We start from the raw sequence: 27,461 nt of genomic DNA on the forward strand, positions 1-27,461 counted from the left end.
CGGCGCAGTCCACCGCGGCCCCGGGGGCGGGGCAGCTGAGGCCGCCTCTTCCCCGGCCTCCCCCCGGGGCGGCTCTGGGCCCGCCCGCTCCGGCCGCTGGGAACGGGCCAGGCCAAGGCGCCTCAATGACGCCGGGCCGGAGAGGTCGCTCCTCCCCACCCGCCAAATCCTAGCCCCAAATCCCCAAGCCGAGCCTCACGGAGGTGGCCGAGCTGTGGCGCCGCTCCTCGCCTAAGTCCAGCAAGTCCTCCATCTCCGCGGCCGCCCGACGTCACTTCCTGGAAACCAAGCGGCCCAGTCGCGTCCCTGACGACGGCTCCGCCCTTTCATCCCAATATTTAAAGGATCCGCGGCATCATTCCTGGATTCCGTGTATCCCCTTTGAATTTAAATGAAAACTTTTGTAAACTTCCTTGCTGAACTTCTGGAAGAAACCTCCAGATAGTAAATCCTGCTAAGGCTGCTCCTGTGGGACAGTGAAAATGTTAGTCTTTAGGAACTGTCTACATTTGTAGCTCTGTTTAAATATTAAGTGCAAAGCATTAGCTAATAGTAGTAATTAAACTGATCCTTCCTATCTAGCTTCCTATTTAGCCTTTGCAGTGTACAAACGACCTTCACAGTTATTAGCTCACGTGAAGGGCATAATAACCATATGTGGAAAAACAAGGTAAGTTGTATTGTCTCCATTGGACAGTAAAGAAAACAGGCTCAAGGGTGGGGGAGTGCGGGGTGGGGGGAGGTGTCAGGTGCAAATAAATAGTTTCTAATGGAAAATGCAATATATATAGTCTCTGCCTTCAAGAACTTTACAAAGAGGCTGAATAAGATGTCAAATACTTAAGTAGTAATAACAGTCAAAAGTATAAGTAATCCCTCCAACAGTCCCACAAAGTGAACACCAGTGATAGCTCTATTCAACAGTTGAGGACACCAAGGTGCAAAGAGGTGACTTGAGGGAAATCATCTGAGTGCTAAGCAGCAGAGCCAGGTGTCTTTTCTTTTTGTTTTGTTTTAAGTTTATTTATTTATTTTGAGAGGGAGAGTGCATGTGCAGGAAGGACAGAGAGAGGGAGAGACAGAATCCCAAGCAGGCTGCGTGCTGTCAGCGCAAAGCACAATGATGTGGGGCTCAAATTCGCGAACCATGAGATATCGAGAGTTGGAGGCTTAACCAACTGAGCCACCCCAGTGCCCCTCCAGGTGCCTTTTTGATACCAGATCTTACAAGAGTTATTTTTCTCCTGCACATATTACTAGGTACCAGCCATTCTCCTAGGCTAGCCAAGGAAGATATGCCTCAAATTCCCAGCCTAATGGGGCAAGCAAGTTAAGTCTTCATTGACTCTTCATGTGAGATCCCCAAGTCATGGATCCCCCTGGTCCTGGTCAGTTGGAACCCCCAGAAGATGGTCTTGTGGTCCTGAGAGTGAGCAAGATTCCCAATATCATGCTGGGCATAAGGTCTAGATGAGCACTGCTAGAACGTGAGGACTTGCCAGTGGAAGTAGCACCCCCTACAAGTGGATTGCAAGCATTTCCTAAATACCAAATAAATTATTCAATGCAACCAGTCATCCACAGATGTTTACTGGGTAGGGCCCGTGTGTTTGCATCCTTGTGACAGCAACAACACTGCTTGGATGTCAGAACATCTGAGGTCTTATCCTGGCTCTGCTGATGACTACCTGTGTGGCCAGGCAGAACCCTCTGGACCTGTCTTCTCTCTTGTAATTGCTTGTAGGGATTAACCCAAGATCTGCTTCTCAATGAAAATACCCTGTAGATTTTAATCTGAAGAAACATCCATGGCCAAAATCCGAGACAGAGGAAATACAGGCTCCAATGAATCTTTTATTTCCTTTTTCCTTGGTACCAGATGAAGAAGAAGGGATTACTCTTTGGATTTTTCCAAAATCTATATCCTACCTCCCTGCTTTGTGTGAGCTCACAGCGACACTACTACCGCCTTAAAGGAAGTTTTCAAACCTTTATCCTCACTTCTTCCTTGACTTGCTGAAAGCAAATGGTGCCTGGTGCTTACTCTGGGCAGAAAGAAGCTCCAGAGTAGTGTCTTCCAGACCTTGCTGAGCACCCGAATCACCTGTGAGGGTTATTATACTACTCTTTTTTTTTTTTTTAAGTTTATTTTATTTTGAGGGGGAGGGGAGGGGGCGCAGGGGAGGGGCAGAGAGAGGAGGAGAGAGAGAGAATCCCAAGCAGGCCCAGAGCTGCCAGCAGAGCTGGATGTGGGGCTCGAACCCATGAACCCATGAGATCATGACCTGAGCTGAAACTGTGAGTAGGATGTTCCCCCGACTGAGCCACCCAGGTGCCCCGCCCCACCTGTGAGGTTTATGAAAAACACATGTGCCAGGTCCCCAACCCCGGAGGGTGATTTGGTAGAGGTGGAGTCTTCAGAAGGATATCATTTTAATAAATTTCCTCCCATCTTGCGAGTGTTTGCTTAAAGGCCTCGGTAAGGTTTCTGTCACCCTATTTCAAGTTTCAGCAATCCCAACCCAGCGCTCCATATTCTATCTCCCTGCTTTATTCTCTGCCATGGCACTTACCTTTTATCACAGTGCATAAATTACTTGGGTTATGGGCTTTCCCATGCACCTGTGTAAGTTCCATTAAGGGCAAGGGCTTTGTTTGTTTGTTTTGTTCACTGCTTCATCCACAGCGCCTAGAACAGTGTCGGGCACACAGTGAATGTCAAAAATATTTCTCAAGTGGTGGCTGAATTTCAGAGGCAGTACTGCATGGGGAAGTCCACAGAATCTGGTGATAGACTTCCTGCGTCCAAATCTCAGTGTTGACACCTACTGGCTATATATTCTAGGTAAGTTACGTTTAAGCTTTCTACACCTAGATTTCCTCGTGTTATTCAAATGACAACAATGTCTACCCAAACTGGAGGGGTTGAGTTAACTATCACCTCCACCACCCATAAGCGTGTGGCCTTAAAGAAAAAAAAAAGTGCTCTGTGCCTCAGTGTCCTCAACAGTAGCCTGTCCTGGGAATTCTGTGAACATCCCAGCGGCCTAGGAGCCAGGAGCAGGAAGCTGACCTCACAGGAAGGGTCCAGGAAGGGTGGGTGAGGTGGGGTTCAGTGGCTGGAAGCAGCACTGATTCCCAGGAGTGATCAATTCAGGGGCTGTGTTGCTGGGAAGCAACGCGCCTTGCCTTCTCTGAGCTTCTCGTGGGAAAAGGCCTAGAAGCTTAGCTGGAGAAGAGGAACGAGAGCGAGCGGAGAGAAAACTTCCCCTCACCCATCTGGGAAATGGGCTGCGGCCAACTGCTGACTTTGCGCTCGCTGGCGCAGCTCCCTGCGGAACCCTCGGCGGGGAGGGAGGCTGCGAACATCTGGAGGACATTTCTGCGAGAGCGGCTGCCGAGCGGGGCCCGGGGAAGAGAGAGGCGCACTTGTGCGCACTTCGGGCCGAGACGGAGACCGGNACTGGCGGCCTCGCCTCGCCAGAGGGCACCCTCGATCTGCCGGAAAACGCCACCATTTTCAATGGCCCTGGAGCATCTCCAAGCTTTGGCCCCGCCGCCCGACTCCAGGCTTGTCAGTGAAGAACCGGGGCCAAGAGCGCCGCGGAGCCGAGCCCACCTCCAACCCCGCTCCCCGGTCGGGCGTCGCCCCCCACCCCCGAGGGTGCGCACGGCCGCCCCAGAGCAGGCCCCGCGCGCGCGCGTCCCTGTCCCTGCCCCTGTCCCTGTCCCTGCCCGGTGTCCCGCCGGGTGCGGGGGCGGCCCGGGCTGGGGGGCCGGGGCCGGTGGAGAGAGGACAGACTGACAGCAGGCGAGAGGGCGAAGGAGCTGGGGGAGAAGGAAGGAAGGGATTCGTCGGAGTAACTTTCCAGAAAAACAGTCAACGTGTAGCAGGAGTGACTCCAAGAGGGGAAAAAAAGTTCAGTTACCACGTCGAACGAGAGGACTCGCAAAGTATTTTTCAAATGGGCTCGGCTTTTCCTGTGCCTGTTTAAAACATTAAAATCGTGCAGCAAAAGAGGCTGCGTGCGCTGGTCCCTCCCTCCCCCACCCGGGCCAGAGACGTCATGGGAGGGAGGTATAAAATTTCAGCAGAGAGAAATAGAGAAAGTAGTGTGTGTGCATGTGTGTGTGAGAGAGGGAGAGGGAGCGAGGGAGAGAGAGAGGGAGAGGGAGAAGCAGCAGGGAGAGGAAGGGAGGGAAGCCGAAAGCCAAGGCCAAGGGAGTGAGCAAGAAGAGGGGAGAGATAGGGGAAGAAGCCTGAGAAAGAAGGAATAACAGCTTTCCGGAGCAGGCGTGCAGTGAACTGGCTTCTATTTTCTCTTTCTTTTCCTTTTTATTTTTTAAAGAGAAGCAGGGAACAGAAGCAATGGCCGAGGGAGAAGACGAGTCGAGGTGCTGGTGACCCTGGGCGTCCAAGTGGATTCTTGTTCCTGGGGCCTGTTCTCCCTGCCTTCCAATTGCACATACCCCCACTTCCCAGCCACTGAAGAGGAGAGGCAGCGTGAACAAAGTCATTTAGAAAGCCCCTGAGGGAGTGTAAACAAAAGAGAAAGCATGAATGGTGTGCCCGAGAGACAAGTGTGCCCTGTTGCCCACAGCTTGAGCTGGGCCAGCCCGGCCCGGCCCTGCCTCTCCCCACCTACTCACTGGTGATCTGACTTTTTTTTTTTAAACAATTTTTTCCCCTTTTCTTTTCCATTCTCTTTTCTTCTCCTCCTTCAGGGCAAGGCAAGGATTTTGATTTTGGGACCCAGCCATGGTCCTTCTGCTCCTTCTTTGAAATACCCACTTTCTCCCCATCGCCAAGCGGCATTTGGCAATATCAGATATCCGCTCTCTTTATTTTTACCTAAGGAAAAACTCCAGCTCCCTTCCCACTCCCAGCTGCCTCGCCACCCCTCCCAGCCCTCTGCTTGCCCTCCACCTGGCCTGCTGGGAGTCAGAGCCCAGCAGAACCTGTTTAGACACATGGAGAAGAAACCCAGAGCTACAAGGCACACAGTCGGCTTCTTCGCGCTCAGGGTTGCCAGCGCTTCCTGGAAGTCCTGAAGCTCTCGCAGTGCAGTGAGTTCATGCACCTTCTTGCCAAGCCTCAGTCTTCGGGATCTAGGGAGGCCGCCTGGTTTTCCTCCCTCCTGCACGACTGCTGGGGTCTCCTCCTCGCCGGGCCTCGCAGCCCCCCCGGCCTCTCTCCCCAGCTTGCGCATGAAGATGCACTTGCACAGGGCTCTGGTGGTCCTGGCCCTGCTGAACTTTGCCACGGTCAGCCTCTCTCTGTCCACTTGCACCACCTTGGACTTTGGCCACATCAAGAAGAAGAGGGTGGAAGCCATCAGGGGACAGATCTTGAGCAAGCTCAGGCTCACCAGTCCCCCCGAGCCGTCGGTGATGACCCACGTCCCCTACCAGGTCCTGGCCCTTTACAACAGCACCCGGGAGCTGCTGGAGGAGCTGCAGGGGGAGAGGGAGGACAGCTGCACTCAGGAAAACACCGAGTCGGAGTACTATGCCAAAGAAATCCACAAATTCGACATGATCCAGGGGCTTGCGGAGCACAGTAAGTCCACATTCTTGCTGGGGTGTCTGCTCTGGAGGGTCCAGGGGGAGGGGGGGGGCTAGTGGTGGCCTCACAGCAGGGTGCCCCGGGTCCACCCACGCCAGCGCTCCGGAGGTGTGATGCACAGCAGGGCCGGGTGGGTGGCTGGGGAGGGAGACAGAGCCATTCTGGTAAGAGCCGGGGGCTTTTGGGAGGCCAGGAGCCCCGGAGTTGAGTGGCTTGCTGAACTCACATCACATCCTCCACTGATTTTACTTTGGAATTACACTGTGCTGTCCTGTTAGCATAGGTGCTCGGGCCCATGTGCCAGCATAGGTGACTGCGAGCATCCGGAAGGCACAGAGGGACAGGGCCAGCTCTCTTGAAAGCCCTTATGGCTCCCTGAGTCTGGAGACCTCGGTCTTCTCCCTTGTTTTCGCGACTCATCATGACACGTCTTTGGTTTAGTTTTTCCGGTGCTTGGGAAGAAGAGTATACTTGCCCCAGGTTATGTCTGTCAAGCTTTTTGAAGCCCAGGCAAGAGACAGCTTCTTGCTGTCTAGGCCCTTCGGTCTATGCCACACACGTGACCCACGTGAGCCGCGAGCGTGGTTGAAAGGCATGCACCTACATTCACACGTACAAGTGCTTCAGGGCGATGTGCAGCCTGGCTTTGTACAGTAGACAGATTCATGGGCTCAAAATGGGCGTCTTCCAGGCCTGTGGACACGGGGAAGGCAGGGTTGTGACTCTGGACGTGTACATGATTGCTGGCCGCCCTTTTGTGTCTGCGTGTCATGGGAAGAGTGGGTGGGAGGTGTGGCTGTGGGTGCAGAGAGGACATGTGTCTGGGAGTGTGTCCTCCCAGGAGGCTCCCTGTGCTGGGAGGCCTCTGGGTGAGATGTCTGTGTGTGTGTGTGTGTGTGTGTGTGTTTGTACACGTGTGGAAGTCATATGTGTTTACTGAACGGACATTTAAAAAGCCTCAATACGAGAGAGAGGTTTGGCAGATGTTGAGAAACTGACAGCCCGAGAGGGAGGAATGTGAGCCGCTCTGGGCCAGGGACCCTGGGAGCAGCTCTGTTTGCTTTTCCTACCAGCAGGTGTCCTCACCGCCCGGACTACCTCTTCCCAGCCCACCTGGCAGTGGGGAGTGGGAGCCAGAGAGAGCAGGCAGGGTTGGGGGGGCGGTCAGTGGGGGAACTGCGGGGGTTGAAAGGAACCTGGCTGCAGGGAAGGAAGAGGAGTAGGTGGCTGGTGGGTGGAGCAGCTCCAGCTGAAGGTGCAAAAGGCCCTACTGGGAGCTGGCCCGTGCCAGGTCCGGGAGCCTGTGGTTACTGGCGAGGGGTTCCCACTCCCGTTTCCTGTGGCCGCCTGGAGAGCCTTGCCTTAGGATGTGGCTACCGCGTGGGGCAGAGCCGGAGTAAGAGGCAGAGCGAGTGCACCCTGCCCCGGATCCCGCAGTGGGTCTGGCTCCGGGTCTGCCAGGCGCCCACAGTTCCCAGAGGCACCAGCACCTGCATCGCTGAACCCCCAACAACCCAGCAACCACCAAGTCAGGAGATAGTGGCCACAAAGAGGAAAAACTGAGGCCTGCAAGAGAGGACTGAAGAGAGCCCAGAGTGAGAGAGAAGGGCTCGGACCTCACGATCTGGGTCAGGAGGTGGAGTCCCAGGGAGGAGGGATGCGGAGTCACAGGGGCCCATCCAGCCTGGAATCCGGAGCTGAGAATGAATGGGCCAGGTGCATGCGAGGGCACACGGGTGCCAGTGCACGTGGGTTTTGGACAGAGACTGAGGACACGAGTAGTGAGCAGTCTTGGGGAGAGCCAGGGCAAGGGCACACAGATGCTGGGCGGCTCGGCCCGCAGCACCAGGACCCTAGCAGGCAGGGGTGGCCCTTGGGCCACAGACCCTGGCCAGGCTGGGAGCAAGCTGGGCACAGGGAGCGAGATACTATTTGGGATGTTGTGGCAGAACCAGGGCCCAGTGGGACACAGGCGATGCCATGGAGGCTTGCAGGTGCAAACAGGAAGCAAGCCCAGACTCTCTGCAGCTGTTGGAGGTGACACAGAGGCTGAGCAGACGCGGCTTGGGCCCGCCCTGCAGCTGGTCAGGTGCTGAGCCAGCCCTGGAGAGGCAGGCGCAGAGGACACACTAATTATAATGAAGGAAGCGGGCAGATGCTGAGAAGGAGCAGAAAGCCACCCTCAGAGGCTTGGGGTGAGGGAAGCCTGTCCTGAGCCCGAGAGGGCTGTGTCCTGGGGTGGCGCTGGGTCCGCGGGGGGACACCAGCAGGGTCTGGGTGCCAGAACTTCTGGGGGGAAGTGATGAGATCATATTCACTTCCGCATTTCATCATTCCCAGCCTGCTCCTGCACCCAGGCGCCACGGTGAGCCGAGAGAAGAGGGCCCATCTTCTGGCCCTGCCCTGTCAGATAGGAGCCCCGATTGTCTGCCTTATAAATAAGGACACAGAAGCATGCATCAGTTAAGTAATGTGCCTCAAAGAGCAGGGGCCCTAACCTAGATGTTCTGCCTGCAGAACGCGTGCTGTTAGGCACTAACACCAGTGTGTAAAATAAACATTTAAGTCCCGCCTTTGACCCTAAGGATCCAATAGCACTTTGATTTACAACAAAAACTTTCACTTTGATATGTGAACAAGTCGCATCAGACCAAGCGGGAGAGGCAGGAGATACTTGTAGGCCTGATGGCAGACGGCACAGGGACAACTGGGCATGCTCTGTCTTAGCTCTGCCTATTGTTACGGCCAGGGGATTGCGACCATCACAGATGTGCTCCCAAATTCAGCGGAAGGGGTTTCTTTATCTAATGAAGAGCCTCAGGCCGGTTTAAGCAACCACACCAGATGGAATTAGGCAGGTCACCTCTCTGAGCCTCAGTTTTCTCATCTGTAAAGGCAGAGATCATCTCTAAGCTCTCTCGCAGCTGAAGCAATTTTAGGCATACATCTGGGATGATTCAACAGGCTCAGCAGTGAAGGCAGGACTCTGGAAATCCTTTTATAATTCACCAGGAGTTGGCTATGCAGAGGCTCTCTCTGACCCACATGGTGGCGAAAGACACGGGCTTTTCCATTCCTTTGTCATCCTTGTTATCAAGATATCACCAGCGTAGGTGTTGTTTTAACTTCTGGCTTGTAATTATCTGTGCCTGGCGGGAGACTCTTGTTTTCATCTAAGAGTGGCTCTAAGACAACGGGCAAACACAGAGTTCCTGAGCAAAGAGAAAACTTGATATTTTGGCCTTTCTTTCCTGGATGCTGCCTTCGGATTTGGATTTTTCATTCTGAAAATTGAAAGACATTTTGTACCGCACGATCTCATTTGTTCTAAGGGCCAGTGAGTGCCCTCTGCACGCTGGGTCAGTATTTCTTGAAGAACGGTCCAGGGGCTACATACGTGTAAAAAATGTGGATTCCCAGGCCCAACCCCACCCTTACAGAATCAGAATCTGGGGGTGGGGTCCTGGGGAATCTGTATTTCCAAAAAGCACCCCATTAGACTCAGTGAACTAGCACAGACCTCTCCTTAAGGGGCTGTAAACACAAGTGCCCATCGAGGCCAGGCAGCTAATATGAAAGATCTGGAAGAAAAGCCTCAGCACCAGCACCATGACACTTGGCCTCACACCACAGGACACTTGGCCTCAGGGTCGAGGAGAGAAGAGGGTTCGTGGGAGGCTGATGGGGTGGGGGGAGCCGGAAGCTACCCCACCCTGTTAAAAGAGGGCACCCCCCTGCTCTGTTCCTGCTGATTTCTGCATTTAGGAAGGTGGGTCCAGCCTGACTAGACCTTGCCGCTACCCAGAAGAGCAGAAACTCTGGGTCTTTTTGTGACATTTCCCAACGTGTAACATGGGCCTAAAATGTTGATGGGCTTCTAATTCTGTTTTTTTTTTTAATGATGCATTGGCCCATCTGCACGTCTAATACATTTCAAGGTTAACCCGTTTAATGGCTAAATCATTGGAGGGGGGTTTCTCAAACTTCCAGAACATCTGGAAGCCATGGTACCCTTTGCAGAGCACTATAAACTGTGGTTCTCAACTCTGGCTACACATCGGAATCATCTGGAGATCTTAAAAAAAAAAAAAAAGGAAAGAAAGAAAGAAGAAAGCTCTGGACCCACCCACTCCAAGGTAGTCAGCATCTCTGGGGAGTAGGGCCAGGCATCCTGTGTTTCCAAGGCCCTCCCGGGGATTCTAACATGCAGCCAGAGTGAAGAAGTGTGCCCGCGCTGATACCTGCATGCCGTCACTGGGACCCACATGGTCTTACATGCAGAAATGATGTACGTAAGCAAAGGCACATCTAGGAGCCCTGGTGTCTGAAAACACTTTCAAAGTCATGGTCCAAACACGGTCAGCTGTTTCCATGTTTTTTTTCTGTGAAAACTCTACATGAATATTCTTTGCTTGTTTTTCTCTCCCCATAGCAAACAAGGGAAAAAAGGGTCTCCGCCAATGTATGTATTTCTTGCGCAGTGGAAAAAGTTGGTCATAATGTAATTTGAAAGGTGGATCCTGTAGTCTAGCTCCCAGGAACCCCGGCATCCTGCAGACGCATGGCTTACCCAGAGAACTGAGTGTGGCTTGGCTGTGGCTTAGGCCTCAGTTGGCGCTCCGGGCCACTTCAGGGAAGCCTTTGTTTTGTTGGTAAAACTGTGCCTCCACTAGATATCTCCGGGCCCCCCAACTTCCAGAGTCCCCGCTTCAATGAAAGAGGTGTGGCCCAAAGACCTGGGTTTAAATACCACCTGTGCTACCCACTAACTTTCCTGACATTCAGTTTTCTCATTTGTAATTTTTTTTTTATTTTAGAGAGAGAGAGTGTGTGCACGGGGAAGGGGCAGAGAGAGAGGGGGACAGAGGACAGAGGATCCAAAGTGGGCTCTGCACCAACAGCAGTGAGCCCGATGTGGGGCTCAAACTCATGAACCGTGAGCTGAAGTCAGACGCTCCACTGACTGAGCCACCCAGGCACCCCTCTCATTTGCGAAATGGTCAATTTGACTTCTCATTCTCCTCGAGGATTGTTAGGGGGTCGGGATGAGTTAATAAGAGCTCTCTGCAACATACGGTGGTGTTATCGTAGTTGAATTACAATCTCCTTCCACAAATTATTTAAAACATCATTATTATTCAGTGGATTTAATTGCCAAGATTGTATTTACATGTTCTTTTCTCTCCCAGGCAGTTCTTTTGTAATCACTAACGATTCTGTCTGAGCTTTACTGATAGTGTCAATTTACTGGTGTCAGCCAAGGCCAAGACCGCCCTGGACATCAGTTTCTTCACATGAGGAGGGTTGCCCCCCTCAGTGTCCCTTCTACCTCTGCTAGAAACCTGTAGATCCCAGTGATAAAAAATGACACTTCCCACCTCCTTCTCGAAATCTCCTTGAAGTTCTCACCAAGAGGACTCCATCTTAGGGAACAGATATCTGATTGACGGACTGGAAGAAACACAGGAGGGATGGTTACAAGGGTGTCCTGAAGACCCTCTTAGCTCATCGCTGCCCCCATGACCTGGCTTCTTACTGTCTTGACCACGCTCTGACTCTCCTCACCGGCACATGCCATCTTCTGTTCCATCTTCCTTTCCACAGCAGTGTGTATATCTCATGCACATACACTCTATGCCCCCTTTCAGCAGCTGCTGGAGGTGCTCTTTATAACTGAAGCCACACCAAAGACAGCTCCTTCAAGAACCAAGTGTACCACTAACCTAAGAGGGTTGCCAGTCTAAGGAACTTGCCCATGTCCAGAGGGTTCCAAACTGGCAAACTTACAAATTAAATTGCTCACACTGATGCCTCTTTCTGGTTCTATCTGAAATAGCTTAGGGAATAGTTGGCAGTATTTGTCCTTTCAAAGCCAGTTATTAATCAGGGCTTCATTAGCCGGCATTCACACATTTGTTTTCCTAACATCTGTTCCATTAATTTTCTAAGAACCAGTGTCAGGCCCACCAGATGGCAATTTCCAGAAACATTCACTCATCCTTTCCTAAAGATCAGTAGCGCATTTGCTTGTTTCCAAGGCTCTGATCCTTCCCGCCTTGTCCGTGACTTCCTATACCACCCCTTGGGGTGATTATGAGCTCATTCCAGCCATGTCCATTATGTGTGGAATCTGGGTCTATGAGCTTGAATTTCAAGTTCTGGCTATTATTACCATTTGTGTAGAAACTTTTTCTCTGGGTGTTAATGCTGCTCAGACCTTGAGGGCGTAAAGCGCACAGGAGAAAAGGCAGGATCTTTCTTTTCATCTGGCTCGGACGTGTGGGAAAAGCGCATCTGTTGCCTTGTGTCTTGTGGACAGGGCTGAAGAAGCCAGCAGGGTGACAGAGGCTGCCATAGCATGTGCCGTCAAGGACAGAAATCCATAGAAAAGAGTCAATGGGGACGGCCCAGTTCTGTCTGAAGAAACATCTGTGGGTCTGCCAGGCTTGAGATGTGGCTTTGTGCATACCGATGCTGCCTCATTGGGTCTGAAACACAGTGTTAATTAAGTCACCGCACTGCTCTAACACCTTCCATGGCTCCCTACTGCTAAGGGGATAAAATCCAGTCTCCCCAGCCTGCTGTGCTGACCCGGTCTCGCGGGCCCTCACTTGGCTACTTCAGGTCCTCTTACTTGCATCTCCTTCCCTCCCTTTTGTGTTCCCAGCAGTCCTTGCATGGAAGATCCTTCCTCCTCATCCTCAAACAGGGCCCAGATCAAGTGGTTCCTGCTGTCTCCCTACTCTGTTCCCTTTGCAGCACCTCCAAAGGCCCTGGACACTTTCCCGTTGGTCCCATTATTTGGGCTCTTGTATTGAGATGCTGCCCCAGATATGAATCTGCTTGAAGGCAGGGGCACATCTGTTCATCTTCGCTTCCTAGTGTCAGCACTGTGCTTGGCACATAGCATGTGCTCAGTACACGGGTAATGAATGAATGAACGCCCAAAGGAATGAACATATGAATGGGGCAAGTAGATGTGAGACAGTTAAACTGTCGGGGCGGGGAGGGGGATTGCTGAGATCTTTTGAGGATGTGTGGTTCAAAAAGAGTAGGAAGGAGGCTGTAGAGCCTGCCAGAGTTGGGATGTGTTGTCTGCCAGTTGTCGAGGCCATGGGAAGAGGGGCGATTGCCTTTGACCGGCCAGTCATTAGTGCTGGTCCCAGGGCTCCCAGGGCTCCTTGCTCTTGCCACAGGCCTTCACCAAGATCTTCCTCCCATCTCCACCTTCAGGCCTGGGGCCTCAAGCCTCTAGTGAGGTCATGGGTGGGACCTTGGCCACTTGGCCAGTGTCTGTGGGCAGCATACTGCTCGTGGGGGTCTCACTCACACACTTACTGCACCTCTCCCGCTCGCTTGATCTCCTAGATGAGCTGGCCGTCTGCCCCAAAGGAATCACCTCCAAGGTCTTCCGCTTCAACGTGTCCTCGGTGGAGAAAAATGGAACCAACCTGTTCCGAGCGGAATTCCGGGTCTTGAGGGTGCCCAACCCCAGCTCCAAGCGCAGCGAGCAGAGGATCGAGCTCTTCCAGGTGAGCCCCTCCCAGAACAGAAGACCCACAGACTGGAAAGCCAGCCCCCGTGCCATTGAGACCTCTGCTCTGTGCACAGTTGGGCAGGTCTGGGTGTGAATCCTACCTTCTTGGAGCCTTGCTTTCTGTGGATGTCTGTGGTTGAGAGGATTAAGCACTGACTAAGGGTTTGAAGGAGCGTTCAGGAAGTTTTTAGTTTCCTGTTGCTGCCTCCCGTGTCCTCCTGTGCTGTGACAGGTACAGCGGTCCCTGTGCTGGCCTGGGCTACTTACTCCTTTCTCTTGCTTCTACTAGATACTCCGGCCTGATGAGCACATCGCCAAACAGCGCTACATTGGTGGCAAGAATCTGCCCACGCGGGGCACTGCCGAGTGGCTGTCTTTTGACGTCACTGACACTGTGCGGGAATGGCTTTTACGAAGAGGTAGGTTGACTCTCAGTCTGAGCATTTGGGAAGGACCCTCAGGTCCCTTGGTCTCTCACGAAATAGAAGGAAGAAGACAAAACTAGAGGAGTCACAGATCTGGGTTCAAAGGCTAGCTTTGCCATCGATTCACTGTGTTCTTCATCTGTTCACCCCACCAGTATTTATGAAAATGCCCGCTCAGCCAGGCCCTGGGGGTGTGGTCATGAACAAGACCAGTGAGGTCTGTATCCCATGGGGCTTCTTTTCTGGTAGGAGAGACACATACCAAACAAGGAAACATATTGATGAATAGGATCCTCAATAATGAGTACCATGAAAACTAGAGGCCACTGTGGGAATGGCAGGGAGTAATGGAGTCTGACTTGAGATGTCAGGGAGAAGGAGTGTGTGCATGGAGACCCGAGCCATGAGAAGGTTGGAATAAAGATATGCTGGGCAAGGGAGGTAGTGAGGCCCCCAGGCAGGAGCAGGCTTGATTTGTTCTGGCAGCACACAGACCGATGTGGCTGGAACAGAGTGAGCTGGGGGGCAAGAGGGAGCTGGAGCCATGTACTTTAGGACCTGTAAGGCCATGGTCAGGTTTTAGGACTCATTCCGTGTGTGGTGAGAAGCCCGGGAGTATTACAAGCAGGGCTGGGATGAGGAGTGAGGTGATGTGATTTATAACTTTAAAAGGCCCCTCTGGTTGCCATGAAGTCAAAGGAAGGAGCAGGCAAACCAGTTAGGCGGGGTGCCCAGGTGACTCAGTTAGTTGAGCATCTGACTTCAGCTCAGGTCATGATCTCATGGTTCAAGCCCCGCATCGGGCTTGTTGCTGTCAGCTCAGAGCCCACTTCAGATCCTCTGTCTCCCTCTCTCTCTGCCCCTCCCCTCTGCATACACTCTCTCTCAAAAATAATAAACAAAACCCATTTAGGGGTCATTGCAGCAGCCCAGATGACCGCAAAAAGGGCTTTGGCTAGGGCGGTAGCCGTGGGTGTGGAGATGATGCAGATTTGTTGTATATTTTGGACAGGCTGGTGAGGCACGGGGTGTGTGCACAAGAGGAGTCTAGGACGGCTTCTCAGAGCGTGGACAGAATACGCAGGTGGTCACACTTACTGACACGGGAAAGACTGGGAGAAGAGCAGATACAGGGGCGGGCTCTGCTGGGGCCAGTTAAGTTTGGAAAGCTTGGTGGTTATCCAAGGACAGCTGTCCAATTGGCGTATCGAACTTCATACATCCCAAATATCTTACCCGCTTACTGTGTTTCCTCACCTTGAGCATCAGGTAGTGCTTCCTTCCCTCCATGCCTCAGGGGGCTGTGTTAAGGATACAGTGCATTTAAGATTGCTTCATGGCTTTTAGCCTGTTACAGAAGACTGAGCTTTTATTAGGTCAGATCAAGAAACCTGAGGCCCAGAGAGATTATGTGACTTGACCAGGATTGTCCAGCCTAGATCAGAACCGGAGTCTCCTGACTGGCGGTCTCAGTGCCTCGTAACATCACGCTGTGTGATTTCTCCCCTTCTCTACCTGGTGTTTCTGTCTGGATGGTACTCCGTGGGGACAGGTGCTCGTGGGGGCAGATGCCCACAGTGGGCTCGTCTGTTCATTCTCCCCCTCTTGCCAAGAGTTTTCTTCTGTCATCCACTGCCACAGAGGCACAGTCCATCCATATCCTGATGCCCAGAGTCCCCGGGGCTGGTGGGCCCTTTCTTGCCCTTGATGTTTTGGGAAACCACGGGTTAAGGCACTAAGGCTTGGCCTACATAATGTTTTAAATTAAATAACGGTTTGAAAAAAAAAATGAAAAAAAAAAGAAAAAAAATAAATTAAATAACGGTCAACAGTTTCTGTTTTTAAAGTCAGGAGATTTCACATAAAACCTGGACTTCTGGATTTTCTAGAAAAATTGGAAGATTTCCTGGTAGTGATCTGTGGCAGATGAGTAGTGGCCACCGCTTGAGGTGGGGCACGCATTCTTCACATCCCCGTAGGCCCTCCCAGTCCCCGCTGTCCCCCCAGAGTGAGGCTGGCAGTCCCCACTAAGCATGATATGCTGGCTAGCTTTGCTCACTTATGTAACCTGCCTGGGCCCTGTAAGCGTCTGATTTTGCAAGTTCTCATCGAAGGGGCATTACCTGATGGCCCAGCTGGCTAATCATGGGCTAGGGGTCCTGCCTCACCTCCAGGGGTACCTGCGAATTCCATCCCATCTCCCCTGCTGAGCACAAAGGCAGAAGCCTTAGAGCACCCGCAGGACTGGGATCTTCTCTTCGGTTGGAGATTCTGACTCAGACAGCACTCCACCTAGAGCCTGACATGGCTGCAGAAAGGAGAGGCCGGGGAAATTAATCTCTTAGCTTCCCTGTCTGATTTTGATCAGCTCCACCTGGATTTCTTTGAAGCCCTGGGCACTTGAAGGAGTTCTTATTTTCCCAGCTGCAGAGCTCAATGAGAAGTTTGCGCGGAGAATGATTTCCATCTTCCTTGAGACATCAAAAAGATAATTTTGTAATAAAACCTGTGGGTCCCCCACCCACCATCCTCACTGCTGCCAATTCTGAGGTTAGTTCTTCATTGGAACCTTCAGTTCCCACTTAGATGCTTCCCACCCCTCGTACAGGCGAATCACACACAGACCTTTACTTATGCAGAGCTCAGGAGTCTTTTCAGAGTTCGTGGCCCTGAACAAGGCAGCAGATGGACTCCAAATGGAACAGTTGGTGGTGTGGACTGATGAGGAAGCTGAGTCACATAGATGGTCTTGTAGTCATTCAGCAAACAGCTGAGAGCCTACTGTGCACCAGCTTCCCAGGCTGCCTTCTGGGTCCCAGAGCTGGCTGGAGCCCTATCCAGAGGTAGGAGCCAGGGTCCTCATATCCTTGTGCTATTTATTGCTCCACATAGTCTTCAGTTTCTCCGTGCGCTGAGTCAGGCATCCCCTAGCGGGCCAGTCAGGGAGCACAGCCGGCATCATAGCTCAGGACTTGGGTGGGGGCGATGCTGGGAAAACACAGCATCTTCCTTTGGTAGTCTCTGTAGCTCCACTTTTTAGCCCTCCTTGTCTCTAACAATTCGGATGGCTCCGGCATCAGGGGTTTGAATCTTGGCTCTACTCTTACTGGTTGGGTACCTTGGGCAAGCCACTTAATTTCTGTGTGCCTCAGGGTCCTCATCTATGTAATGGGGAATGGTGGTAATAGTAGTCTCTACTTTGTAGGATTATTGTAAAGATTGAATGAGTTAATACATGTAAAGTCTTAAAGTGGTGCTTGATAGAGAATGCTCAACAAAAGCTGCTGATTGTTATCATCACTCTGAGTTTTCTACCTAGACAGAGACCGTTGGCCAAGCCAGGCCACCATCTTACATTACCATCTGTCCCCTAACTCTAACTATCCCCAACACATCTGTCTGTGCCTTGACTTTCTAATTCACAGCATCACAGAACTTGCCCACTCCAGGTGTCTCTTGACCTATCTTGGGCCCTTCTGAGTATAGGAAATACATTCTGTAGCCCATGTCCACCTCCCTGGCTCCTTCCTTTAATGGCCTTAAACCCGGAAGAAAACACTCCTATAGCTCTGTCTCTATTCACTTGTTCTCTGGCTGGGCCTCAGCTTCCTTGTTATATTAGTCCCATCCCTCCCCACCAGAGCTAACCTTCTGGAACAGAAGTCTTCAAGCTTAGCAAGGGTCAGTATGTCCTAGAGGCTGCCCAGGCTTGGAGCAGAACGGATGAGACTAGGTTCTGGACTTTGCAGAAAAAGGGATCCAGGCCTGCCTAACAGTGACCAGAACCTCTGAACTTGGGCCATTCTGCGCATGGGAAAGGTGTTGAGCTGGCTTGGGCTCTGAGGTTTTCCCTGATGACACCAGATATCGGGAAGACCCCAGGTTGGTCCCAAGGCTGGATGCTCACACAGAACTGGGGCAGCTTGGGACACAGTAAATCAATCAGCTTGCTCAGATGCTGACCCTGAATGCAGAAAGGTCCATTCCCTATGATCTTTCCTACACCACAGCTTTCTGCTGCCTCCAGGTCAACAGAACTTCCCTAATTGAATCTTACCCACCAGAACTGACATGACACTAATCCTTCCTGGTTTCTCTTTACAGGACTCCTGGATCCAGTTCAAAAGTTTCTCTTCTTATTCTTCCTTTTTCCTCTCCACTTTACTCAACCCCTTTTACTCATTTCCTTGCTTCCCTTGAGTAACCAAAACACCTTGATCCCACAACTAATAGGAGGAAGGGCTGGAGCTGGTGGTCTTACATTGAGTTTCAGTCCTCAAACCCTGGCACCTCTAGATTTCCTCCTGCCAGTTCTCTCCGAGCTCATGTCATCTGGGCCCTTGCCCTTGGCCGTTGTCCATCTTCTGTGGCCTGTGCTCTGATTTCACAATTGTCTTCCTGAGATGTTCGTTTTCCCCCAGTGAGCCATCCACATCTCCAGCTTTGCCGTTAAGCGAACAAGGATTCCCAGAGAAGACACTTCCAAGTAACTTTGACCTAATTATGTCCTTATCCCTTCAGGAAAATATGGCCAAGGGTAACTGTGATTTTCATCTTATCTTCTCTGGAATCTACCCATCCATTTACACTCACAGTCATGGTCCTGGTAGAAGGGCTGGCACCTTCTACCTAGACTGACACCACTGCTTGTTTGCAGGTGACCTTACCTCCAATGTTGGTTTCTGTCTTCTAATCCTATGGCCCAGACTGTGCCATCTTCCTCCCGTTTGGTGGACTTTGTGGCCTTTTGAATCACTGCCTCTCTGCTCTAAAGTTCTTCAGTGAGCCCCTTTCCCTGACCTCTCCCCATCCCCCTGCCTCTTACTTTATGCTTCCTCAGCAAGCGGGCTCGAATGTCTCCTCTCCTAAGAAACACTGAGGGAGCGTGATGGCTGTTTTTCTTCCTTCTTGTGTCCTCATTCTTTTTCCCCCAAGGAGGTGGGTGACAATTTTCCCCACTACTATCCTCTGAAAATAGATGACCATGAACATTCTCCTTCATAATGCCTGTTAATTTATGCCTTTATTTGGTTGTTCATGACATAACAGAAACATGTGCAATGTGGCAACACATGTCTGGAGGTCCACTGTGGCTTTGGTGGCACTTTCTGTCCTCGGTGACCCTCAGTATTGCTCAGCTCCCATGACTCCCTGTGAGAGCAGAGGCCTGGCCCATGTGCACGGGGATAGGTACACTTCTGCATCATGTAAAGAATTTGCTCACTGACTGTGTCTTATTTTGCAGAGTCCAACTTAGGTCTGGAAATCAGCATTCACTGTCCATGTCACACCTTTCAGCCCAATGGAGACATCTTGGAAAACATTCATGAGGTGATGGAAATCAAATTCAAAGGTAACAAAACAGATGTGTATAGTGTGTGTGGGGGGACGGTTGATGAGGTGGAATAGAACGGGAGACCTCTACCAAGTCCCAAGAAAAGTAACCAAGCTCCCTTGCAGAGATGGCCAACTATTTTGAACTTGAGTAATTCTGCTTTGCCCCAAAGGCAGTGGGTGTGACAGAAGATGTTAGCATCTGGAAGACAGTATTATGTTGGGAAGAGGGGTTCAGTCATGGAGGCCAATGGGTCCACCTCTCTGAGCTCTGTCAGTAAAATGGAGATGGGGATACTTCTTTCTTAGGGTTATCACGCAAATTAAACGAGATAACAAATGTAAAACCCAGTACCACAAACACTCAACAAATCGTTATTGTCTTTCCCTTCCCTAAAAGAAATAAACTGTGGTGATCTGACTACTGAACTTTCCAGATGTTACAGAGGCACCCTGATTCCCACCCAGGAGTCGTCTGGGTGTGAATGATTGCTTTGGGGCTCAGGGTGTTTGTATTGAGATAGGGAAATAGTTGAGAGTCTTTTCTAGTCTTCCAACATGTTTCTAAAGCGTTCAGTCTCTGGACAATCTCTGGATGTCAGAGAAGTTCTCTTTTCCTTTCATTGTCCCATTTTGGATAATGGAAGCCAGGTGGTTCCTCAAGATCAAACCAACCAAGCCAGAGCCTGGGGTCAGAGTCTTGTCTGGGAAAAGGTACAGGCCTCTCTTGGCGCGCAGCCCTGGACTCTTACCCTTTATGGACTCTATTTCAGAATCTACTCTTTTAATTTTTTATTTTTTTGGGGAGAGTGAGCGAGCAGGGGAGAGAGGGAGAGAGAGGGAATCCTAAGTAGGCTCCATGCTCAGCACAGAGCCTGATGCAGGGCTTGATCTCATGACTGAGATCATGACCTGAGCTGAAACACGAGTTGGACTTTTAACTGACTGAGCTGTCCATGAGCCGCAGAAAAGGAAATTTTATTTTTTATTAAAAATATTTTTAAAAATAATTTACTGTCAAGTCAGCTAACATAAAGTGTGTACAGTGTGCTCTGGGCTTCAGGAATAGATTCCCATGATTCATCACTTACATACGACACCCAGTGCTCATCTCAACAAGTGCCCTCCTCAATGTCCGTCACCTATTTCCCCCTCTCCCCCACCCTCCTATCAACCTTCAGTTTGTTCTCTGTATTTAAGAGTCTCTTATGGTTTGCCTCCCTCTCTATTTGAAACTATTTTTCTCCCTTCCCCATGGTCTTCTGTTAAGTTTCTTAAATTCCACATGAGTGAAAAGATATATCTGTCTTTCTTTGACTGACTTACTTCACTTTGCACAACACCCTTGAGTTCCATCCACGTTGCTACAAATAGCCAGGTTTCATTCTTTCTCATTACCAAGGAGTATTCCATTGTACATATAAACCATATCTTCTTGATTCATTCATCAATTGATGGACATTGGGGTTTTTCCGTAACTTGGCTATTGTTGAAAGTGCTGCTATAAACATTGGGGTGCATGTGCCCCTATGCATCAGCACTTCTGTATCCTTTGGATAAATACCTAGTAGTGCAATTGCTAGGTTGTAGGATAATTCTATTTTTAATTATTTGTGGAACCTCCACACTGTTTTCCGGAGTGGCTGCACCAGTTTGCACTCCCACCAGCTGTGCAAGAGGGTTCCTGTTTCTCCGTATCCTCGCCAACATCTCTTGTTTCCTGAGTTGTTAATTTTAGCCACTCTGACCGGTGTGAGGTGGTATCTCAATGTGGAGAAAAGGGAATTTTAGATCCAGGCCTCCCATTCTTCTTACAGTCCTAGAGCCCCTTCGTGGGGTCCAGGTCCCTTCCGTCACTGTGCAAATTAAGCTTCTTGTGTTCCTGTCCTTGCTGGAGATGGACAGCAGCTGGCAGCTGCCTGTCACAAAATAGATCTTTTAGTCGAAAGTCTCTAATTCAGTCTTCAGTCTTCTCCTTTTTAGATGAAATAGCAAGTACCCCCCACCGAGTTTATTTGCTAATCTGTGTATCATATACCTCATTATCTCACCTGAGCATTATAGTGAAAACACTTTGAAACTACTAGTGCACATGCATGTTAACGATGACTCAGTCTCATTCCTCTGGCTCCCGTTCAAGCTACCTTAAACTGAGACACCTGACATTATGGGTAGGACTTCTGTGCTATCTTGTCCAATTCAAATCATAAAAGGAAACTCACACCCCAAGATTCTAAGTCTCAGAATCTACACCGACAGCGCAAAGCAATGTGTTAGATCACTGCCTGGGATGCTTCAGGGAAGCTTCCCCAGGAAGCCTCTTGGAAGGGTTCTCTGCATTCTGGAAGACTGATACACAGGAGTCCTGAGGGGATTGAGGGGATCCAAGCACGCATGTGTTGGGAGCTCCTCTGGACCAGTCCCTCCACCCGGTCTCCCCCTCCCTGCAGCTGGGTATCAGCACGGAGCCGTGCTTCTCCCAACGCCGTCCGCAGGACTGCGCTGCCCCTCCTCCTGGGTGGAGATGGGACCGGATGAGGACACAGCCTCCACTCTGCCTTCCTTACACAGGAGACTGTCCTCCTGTTTCCCCTTCTGCAGGCGTGGACAGTGAGGATGATCACGGCCGTGGGGATCTGGGACGCCTCAAGAAGCAGAAGGACCATCACAACCCTCACCTCATCCTCATGATGATTCCCCCGCACCGGCTGGACAACCCGGGCCAGGGCGGGCAGAGGAAGAAGCGGGCCCTGGACACCAACTATTGCTTCCGGTGAGCTCGGGCCCTCTCACGACCCAGAACTCCTGAGACGTCTACTGTGTGGTTGCTGGGGCTCAGTCCCTAGGCTTACAGCACTAACCCAGCAGTCCTGGACGCTATTCACAAGCCCTCTTAGAAATGTCTTCTTGTTTTTCTGGGAGCTCTACTGTTTCTCCACAGCCCAGCTCTGTGAGGGCGGGGTGAGGTAAACGAGGAGGCGTCTTGCTCAGAGGGTTTGGATCGGACAAACCTGGCTGAAGCCTCTCTGTAGGTGTCCTGCTTAAAGGACTTGTAGGGTGTGTTTGTGCGTGGGGGAGATGAGCGCAGAACTTCCCGTGAAAGAAGTGCTCTGTTCCCTATGAGCTGTGCAAGGATGCTCCTGGGTGAGGGGAAGGAGGGCAGTCTCCACATGCCAGGGGAATATGAGCTGGAGAAATTAATGAACTAATTCAGAAGTGGTACGTAGCCACTGTGAAGAGCGAAAAAGGAAGAGAGCCTCTTTTCTTTATTTAGTTTAGCTCTTCATTGCTAAGGCAGGGGATGATGAAGCACACCCAGCAATTACTGAAAGGTAGAAAATGCCCATGTCCGTGAGAAGGTCCGAAAGAGTGCTTGGAGAATTTGGAGCAAGAAGTTCATCTGTGGATGCAGGAAAGGCTTCAGAAGGGTGTGGAATTTGAGCCTCCATGGATGAGAAAAGGCTTGGATGAGGGCAGAGGAAGGAAGGGGCACGAATGGGTCAATTCAGCTGGAGAGGAAGATGCCTGAATGGAGCTGGGGGAGAATGAATTAGGAAAGTTTTCAGATCTACAACCATGTCTTGTGAGGAGCGGCTGAGTGAACTAGGGCTGTTGAGCTTGAAGGTGTAATAGAAAAGGAGTGAAGTTGCCGCCGAGTGTCAGAAGGCTGGCGTGTGGATTTGTTCTGTGGGGCTCTTAATCAGTTAGGAATGGACACCCTTGGTTGCAAGTAATGGTGGCCTAAACCACAGAGGATTTCTTGTTCACAGGAGGCTCATAGCAGCAGGCTCAGGGCTGGTCTGGTTGCCTAGTTATGCCATCGGGAATACGGGCTTTCTCTCTCTGCAGGCTGCCATGATTACTATGTTGGCTTGCTTTTCATCTTCTTGCTTACAGTTGCAGTGATTGCTGAAGTTCCAGGTAGCTTGTCCAAGCTCAAAACAAGAAAGGGGGAAGAGGCAGAGCCAAGAGCCTTCCTTTCCCACCTGTGACTTTTATAAAGAATCAAATATTTTTGCCAGAATTTGCCCTTACCCTCTGCATACTTCTCCTTATGTCTGATTGGTCATTGTGGGGTCCCATGCCTACCCCTACCCAGCAAGAGAGGCCAGGAAAATGATGCTCTTGACTCTGTAATGGGAGGTGGCAAGGGAGAAGGGAGGGAGGGATGGCTACTGAATAGTGGGCAGGCTAGATGCCCACTCGGCAAGGGTTACTACCAAATGGATTTCTGTAAGGAACAGAGTTGAAATGGCCTGATAATCGCACTTGGGGTAAATCATGAGTCTAATGGAAGGATACCCTTCGTTTTAATTTGATGGTCTCTGGATTTAGACTGAGCAGTCTCAGGTTGTATGTGAGTAGCATAAGCTTAGAGTTCATGTCTGGTTGGGTGCACCTCAGGAAGGGAACGATGTACCAACCAACCTCAACAAAGCTGAGCTGAGTAAGAGCATTCAGTGCTTGGTTCTATGTGAAACAATTTAGGGCGCTGCTTTGATTCATCATGAGAAAGGCGGCAGGGCCCCCTTTGCCTTTTTTCTCTTATGTATCATCTGTTATGTGCCTTTATGTCCTTGGGACCATGGTCTTCAACACAAGAAAATGCCTTTATGGTATATACTGCTCAATGCACTTGAACCTGGGATTCCATTGATTAGGCCCACCTCTTAGGATGGTGGGTACAAATATGAGGGCCACTGGTGAAGTTTTTTATATGGGTGGTTTCCTTTAGGTTGATTGTCTATAAATGTTTCTCATAGCAATTTGGAGGAGAACTGCTGTGTGCGCCCTCTCTACATTGACTTCCGACAAGATCTGGGCTGGAAATGGGTCCACGAACCTAAGGGCTACTACGCCAACTTCTGCTCAGGCCCCTGCCCCTACCTCCGCAGCGCGGACACAACCCACAGCACGGTACGGGGCGGGGCTCATGCCATGAGGGACGCTGGGGCGGAGTCGACCGGGCCACTTGTTTAACTGAGTTCAGGCAGGACTGAACGTTGAATGCGCGAATGGCGATCTGGGGGCGAGTAGAATCCCTTTGCTGAAGGTGCTGATCTTGGCACCCTGGTCCAACTCTACTCTGTCACATTTTGGCCTTTAAAATTTCTCCCATGGTTTCAACCAGACTTTTTAAAGTTTGTTCTAAAGCTCTTCTACCACTCTGGAAATTAACGGTCACACCCCACCCCATATGTGAGGTGGATGCCCGCAGCTAGCAAGGAGTGTTGGGGAAGAGAGGCTTCTACCAGCCATTCAAGCACTGATAATTCCAGCGTCTTGGCTGTAGAAAAGTTATTCTGAAAGATAATGCAAAGCACACAAAAGAAGCTAATATAGAACAATGGGAAGAGAAAGGGAGAAACTAGCTGGCCTTTCTTTCCCTCAAGGGAAATCAAAGATAAAGCAGTAATTTGTAGAACACGTTTCCTGATAGCTCATGATTACTGCATCCGGTCTGGGGTCCCACACTCTGGCGCTTACTAAATGGCCCAAAGCGGTGTTTAGTGAGATCACTCCTCACCAAAGAGACCAGTTGCAGCTAGGAAAACGGATACAGGGAGTGTTTCTTAACAGCAAGGGAAATCTCATTATCCCTTTAAAGTGGCCCGGTAATTGTTCCAAGCTTCAACTCATCACACTCAAACAAGTACAGATGTTCCCCCAAACCCAAAGAGCATCGCTGGCCAGTCTGTCGCTCAGTCTCTGGAGAAGTCCCCAGAACTTGCAGGGGGCTCTAGGCCCAGGGCTTGGCTTGCCAGCCTCTAATGATGTGTCCTCCGCAGGTGCTGGGACTGTACAACACCCTGAACCCTGAAGCCTCTGCCTCGCCTTGCTGTGTGCCCCAGGACTTGGAGCCCCTGACCATCCTGTACTATGTCGGGAGGACCCCCAAGGTGGAACAGCTCTCTAACATGGTGGTCAAGTCCTGTAAGTGTAGCTGAGAGCCCGCCTGTGACAGAGAGAGAGAGGAAAGAGGACTGTCGCTGCCTGACTGCCTGCTCCTCGGGAAACATGAAAGCAACACGCCTCACCTAGAGGCCTGGAGCCCACAACCTTCAGCTCCAGGCAAATGGCTGAGACGGAAGTTCCCTTTTGGGACATTTCTCCTTCTTGCTGGCTCTGAGAATCACTGTGGTAAAAGAAAGTGTGGGTTTGGTTAGGGGAAGGCCCAGCTCTTCGGAATACACAGATCTTCTGTGACCCAGACAGAGGCGGTGGGGACGGAGGAAGAGGGACGGCGAGTCGGCACCTGACACATGGTGTAGCAATGGATCTGGGAAACCCTAGGGAGGAGGAAGGGCGGAGAACGGCCAGGCCAGGGCCAGGCTGGGAGACACTTCTGAGGTCAGATTTGCTCATCGCTGCCCCACACCTGCTCTAGGGGACCTGGATTACATTATACAAGGCAAGCATTTTCCTTCAGGCAGGTTACCTAGACAGGGTCCCAGATCTGTAGCTCAGACTCCCTGGGATTAAGGATGAATCTGCTTTTTACAAATGGCCCTCCCAACATCAGTCAGCACCCAGGGTCGTTACAGGGAGAAAATCCAGGTAATGTCGTTCCTGGGCCGTCAGCTGGTTTGGGCCATATGGATATGCTGAACTCAGAAGCGGAGGGTGGGAACGGACGCTCGTCTGCCCGCCCTCTGGGCCCCTCCTCTCACCTTCTTCCTCGACCGTATTTCCCCTTGGACATCTGGCTAGACACCTTCCAGGTCAGGGTGCACGTATCTGGATCTTGGGTCTGGGCAGTCTTGGGGCATTATGGGTTTCCCTCTACCCCCACCCCCACCCCCGCCCCAAGACCCTGTGTCCATCTGGTGTCCCTGGAAGCAGTTGCTAGAACGGGTGAGGCACGTGGGGAAGCGGCACGTGTGCCACACAACGACTTGGCCCCAGACACATAGACTGAGGTATAAAGACAAATACAAATATTACTCTCAAAATCTTTGTATAAATAAATATTTTTGGGGAATCTTGGATCATTTTCATCTTCTGGAAGATTGTTTCTACAACAGTAAAAGCCTTTTCTAAGGTGTACATCTGACTGGATGAATATCCTTGATCACTTTTTTTTTTAATTCCCTGTTCATATCTACTAACCAGAGGGAACGGGAGCCTGCGGCAGGCTGCGCTGCTTAGTGTGAATCCCCCGGACAGTGGTCCACTGCCTTCTGCCATCGGAGGGAGAAGACTCAGCTGTTGTTGGTGCTCCTTTCCTTCTCGTGGATATTTTGTTCTCAGGCACGCAGAGGCAGTGGCAGTGGCTCAGATCGGCAGAAAGTGTGACCGTGGGTGAAAATCACTTGGGGTGAGCCCTTGTACGTGGAAATGTGTTGGTCTGCACATTCACTATTAATGACGAACACCATCCTTTTTGAAAATCTAATCTCACCCGCCACCTCAGTGGGGAATTAGAGAAACTGTCTGTGGCAAATGGCCTGAGAAGATGAGGCTAATTCTGTTATCGGGTTAAGCTTGCCAGGAAACCCTTCACAGACAGAGAGCCTTCTTGTCAGTGATTTAGGGATGGGAGAGGGCGGGCAAAGAACACCCCCACAGTTCTGTTTTGAGGTCCCAGATCCGAGTGATGCAGAATTCCACTGGGACGTTAATGTCCACCTGAAGCAACCATCTGCAGTGAGTGAGGAACCATCTAGCAGCTCCCCAAAAACATGTTCTTCTAGTGAAATCAGCGTACCATTGGGGAGAAAGTCTATCGGAAGCTAAAACGTGCAGGTTGAAGGGTCTGTGTGTGCGTGTGGTGTGTAGATGTATCTTGCTTCTTCTGGAGTTCTCCCGAACTGAACTCCTGATTTTGGTCCCTAGGACTTTCCTTCCTGCTTTGTCCCTGCCCAACCAACCCTAAGAGCTTTTGTGTCTAAGGCTTCATCCCATGTGGCCTTGATTCCACTGTCTTTGGGGGGCTGTGTGCCTGCCCTAAAATCATGGCTGCTGGGATTGTGGACCATCCTACCCGAGGAAAGTAGTGGGCCTAGAGAGGGCCCAGCCCTGTGGCCATGGCCATTGCTATCCTAAGCTTAGAGTCTACTCACTCGTGGCAGCTGTCCTCTGGTTTCGGTGGGCAGGAGAAGCGCCCAAGTGTTTACTAAAAATGTACAATTTCAGGCTGCAGCTTGAGGGGGTCTTTAGGCCTGGGGGAGGGTCCATTTTGAGCAGCAGTGTATTATATCGGACATCACTGGTCCTTCCTTGAGGCTTAAATAAGGAAGAGAGAAATAATCTTTCGGACCCTAGAATAAACCTTCCTTCTTATCCAGCCTCATTGGCCATCACTAAAATGTTGGTCTGTGGCTCATCCTAATGAACCAAAGCAATGAGATATGTTTCCTGAAGTATCCCAAAGAAAACAGAACACACTGTGATTCCAAATGTTCTTTTTATATTAGAGCTCTATTCTTATCTTTACCAGCAGATACAAATATGGACGGGGGTCTGAGGTCCAGCCTCTCCATTCCACATGCCGCTTATAGGCACTACAGAAACTTGAGCCATTGTCTGTCTGTCTTAAAAAAATACATGCTTGTTTTGAGAGAGGGGAGGGAGGGACACTGGAAACGACACCATGGTT

General features: G+C 50.9%; 2 protein-coding genes across 3 annotated transcripts in view; one reads left to right on the forward strand and one right to left on the reverse strand.

The window, feature by feature from the left end:
• The window catches only part of IFT43 (intraflagellar transport 43), an 82,044-nt gene extending 81,780 nt beyond the window's left edge, over positions 1 to 264 (reverse strand). The window contains exon 1 of the mRNA XM_077750671.1: positions 200 to 264. Within this exon, the coding sequence (XP_077606797.1) occupies positions 200 to 253 (54 nt within the window). The 5' untranslated portion in view covers positions 254 to 264. The remainder of the gene's footprint in view (positions 1 to 199) is intronic.
• A 3,907-nt stretch (positions 265 to 4,171) lies between these two features.
• TGFB3 (transforming growth factor beta 3) lies at positions 4,172 to 25,889 on the forward strand. 2 transcript variants are annotated; one of them, XM_077750761.1, is made up of 7 exons: positions 4,172 to 5,560; positions 12,935 to 13,098; positions 13,393 to 13,522; positions 18,774 to 18,881; positions 21,434 to 21,635; positions 23,626 to 23,779; positions 24,652 to 25,889. In XM_077750761.1, the coding sequence occupies exons 1-7, from the start codon at positions 5,209 to 5,211 to the stop codon at positions 24,808 to 24,810; spliced, it is 1,269 nt and encodes a 422-aa protein (XP_077606887.1). In that variant the 5' UTR covers positions 4,172 to 5,208; the 3' UTR covers positions 24,811 to 25,889. The 2 variants fall into 2 exon arrangements, with proteins under 2 accessions (XP_077606887.1, XP_077606888.1); XM_077750762.1 differs by having other exon boundaries at positions 21,464 to 21,635.
• Positions 25,890 to 27,461: the final 1,572 nt, after the last annotated feature.

This window comes from Crocuta crocuta, unplaced genomic scaffold, assembly GCF_008692635.1.
Source record: "Crocuta crocuta isolate KB4526 unplaced genomic scaffold, BGI_CrCroc_1.0 scaffold186, whole genome shotgun sequence".
NCBI classification, from domain to species: Eukaryota; Metazoa; Chordata; class Mammalia; order Carnivora; family Hyaenidae; genus Crocuta; species Crocuta crocuta.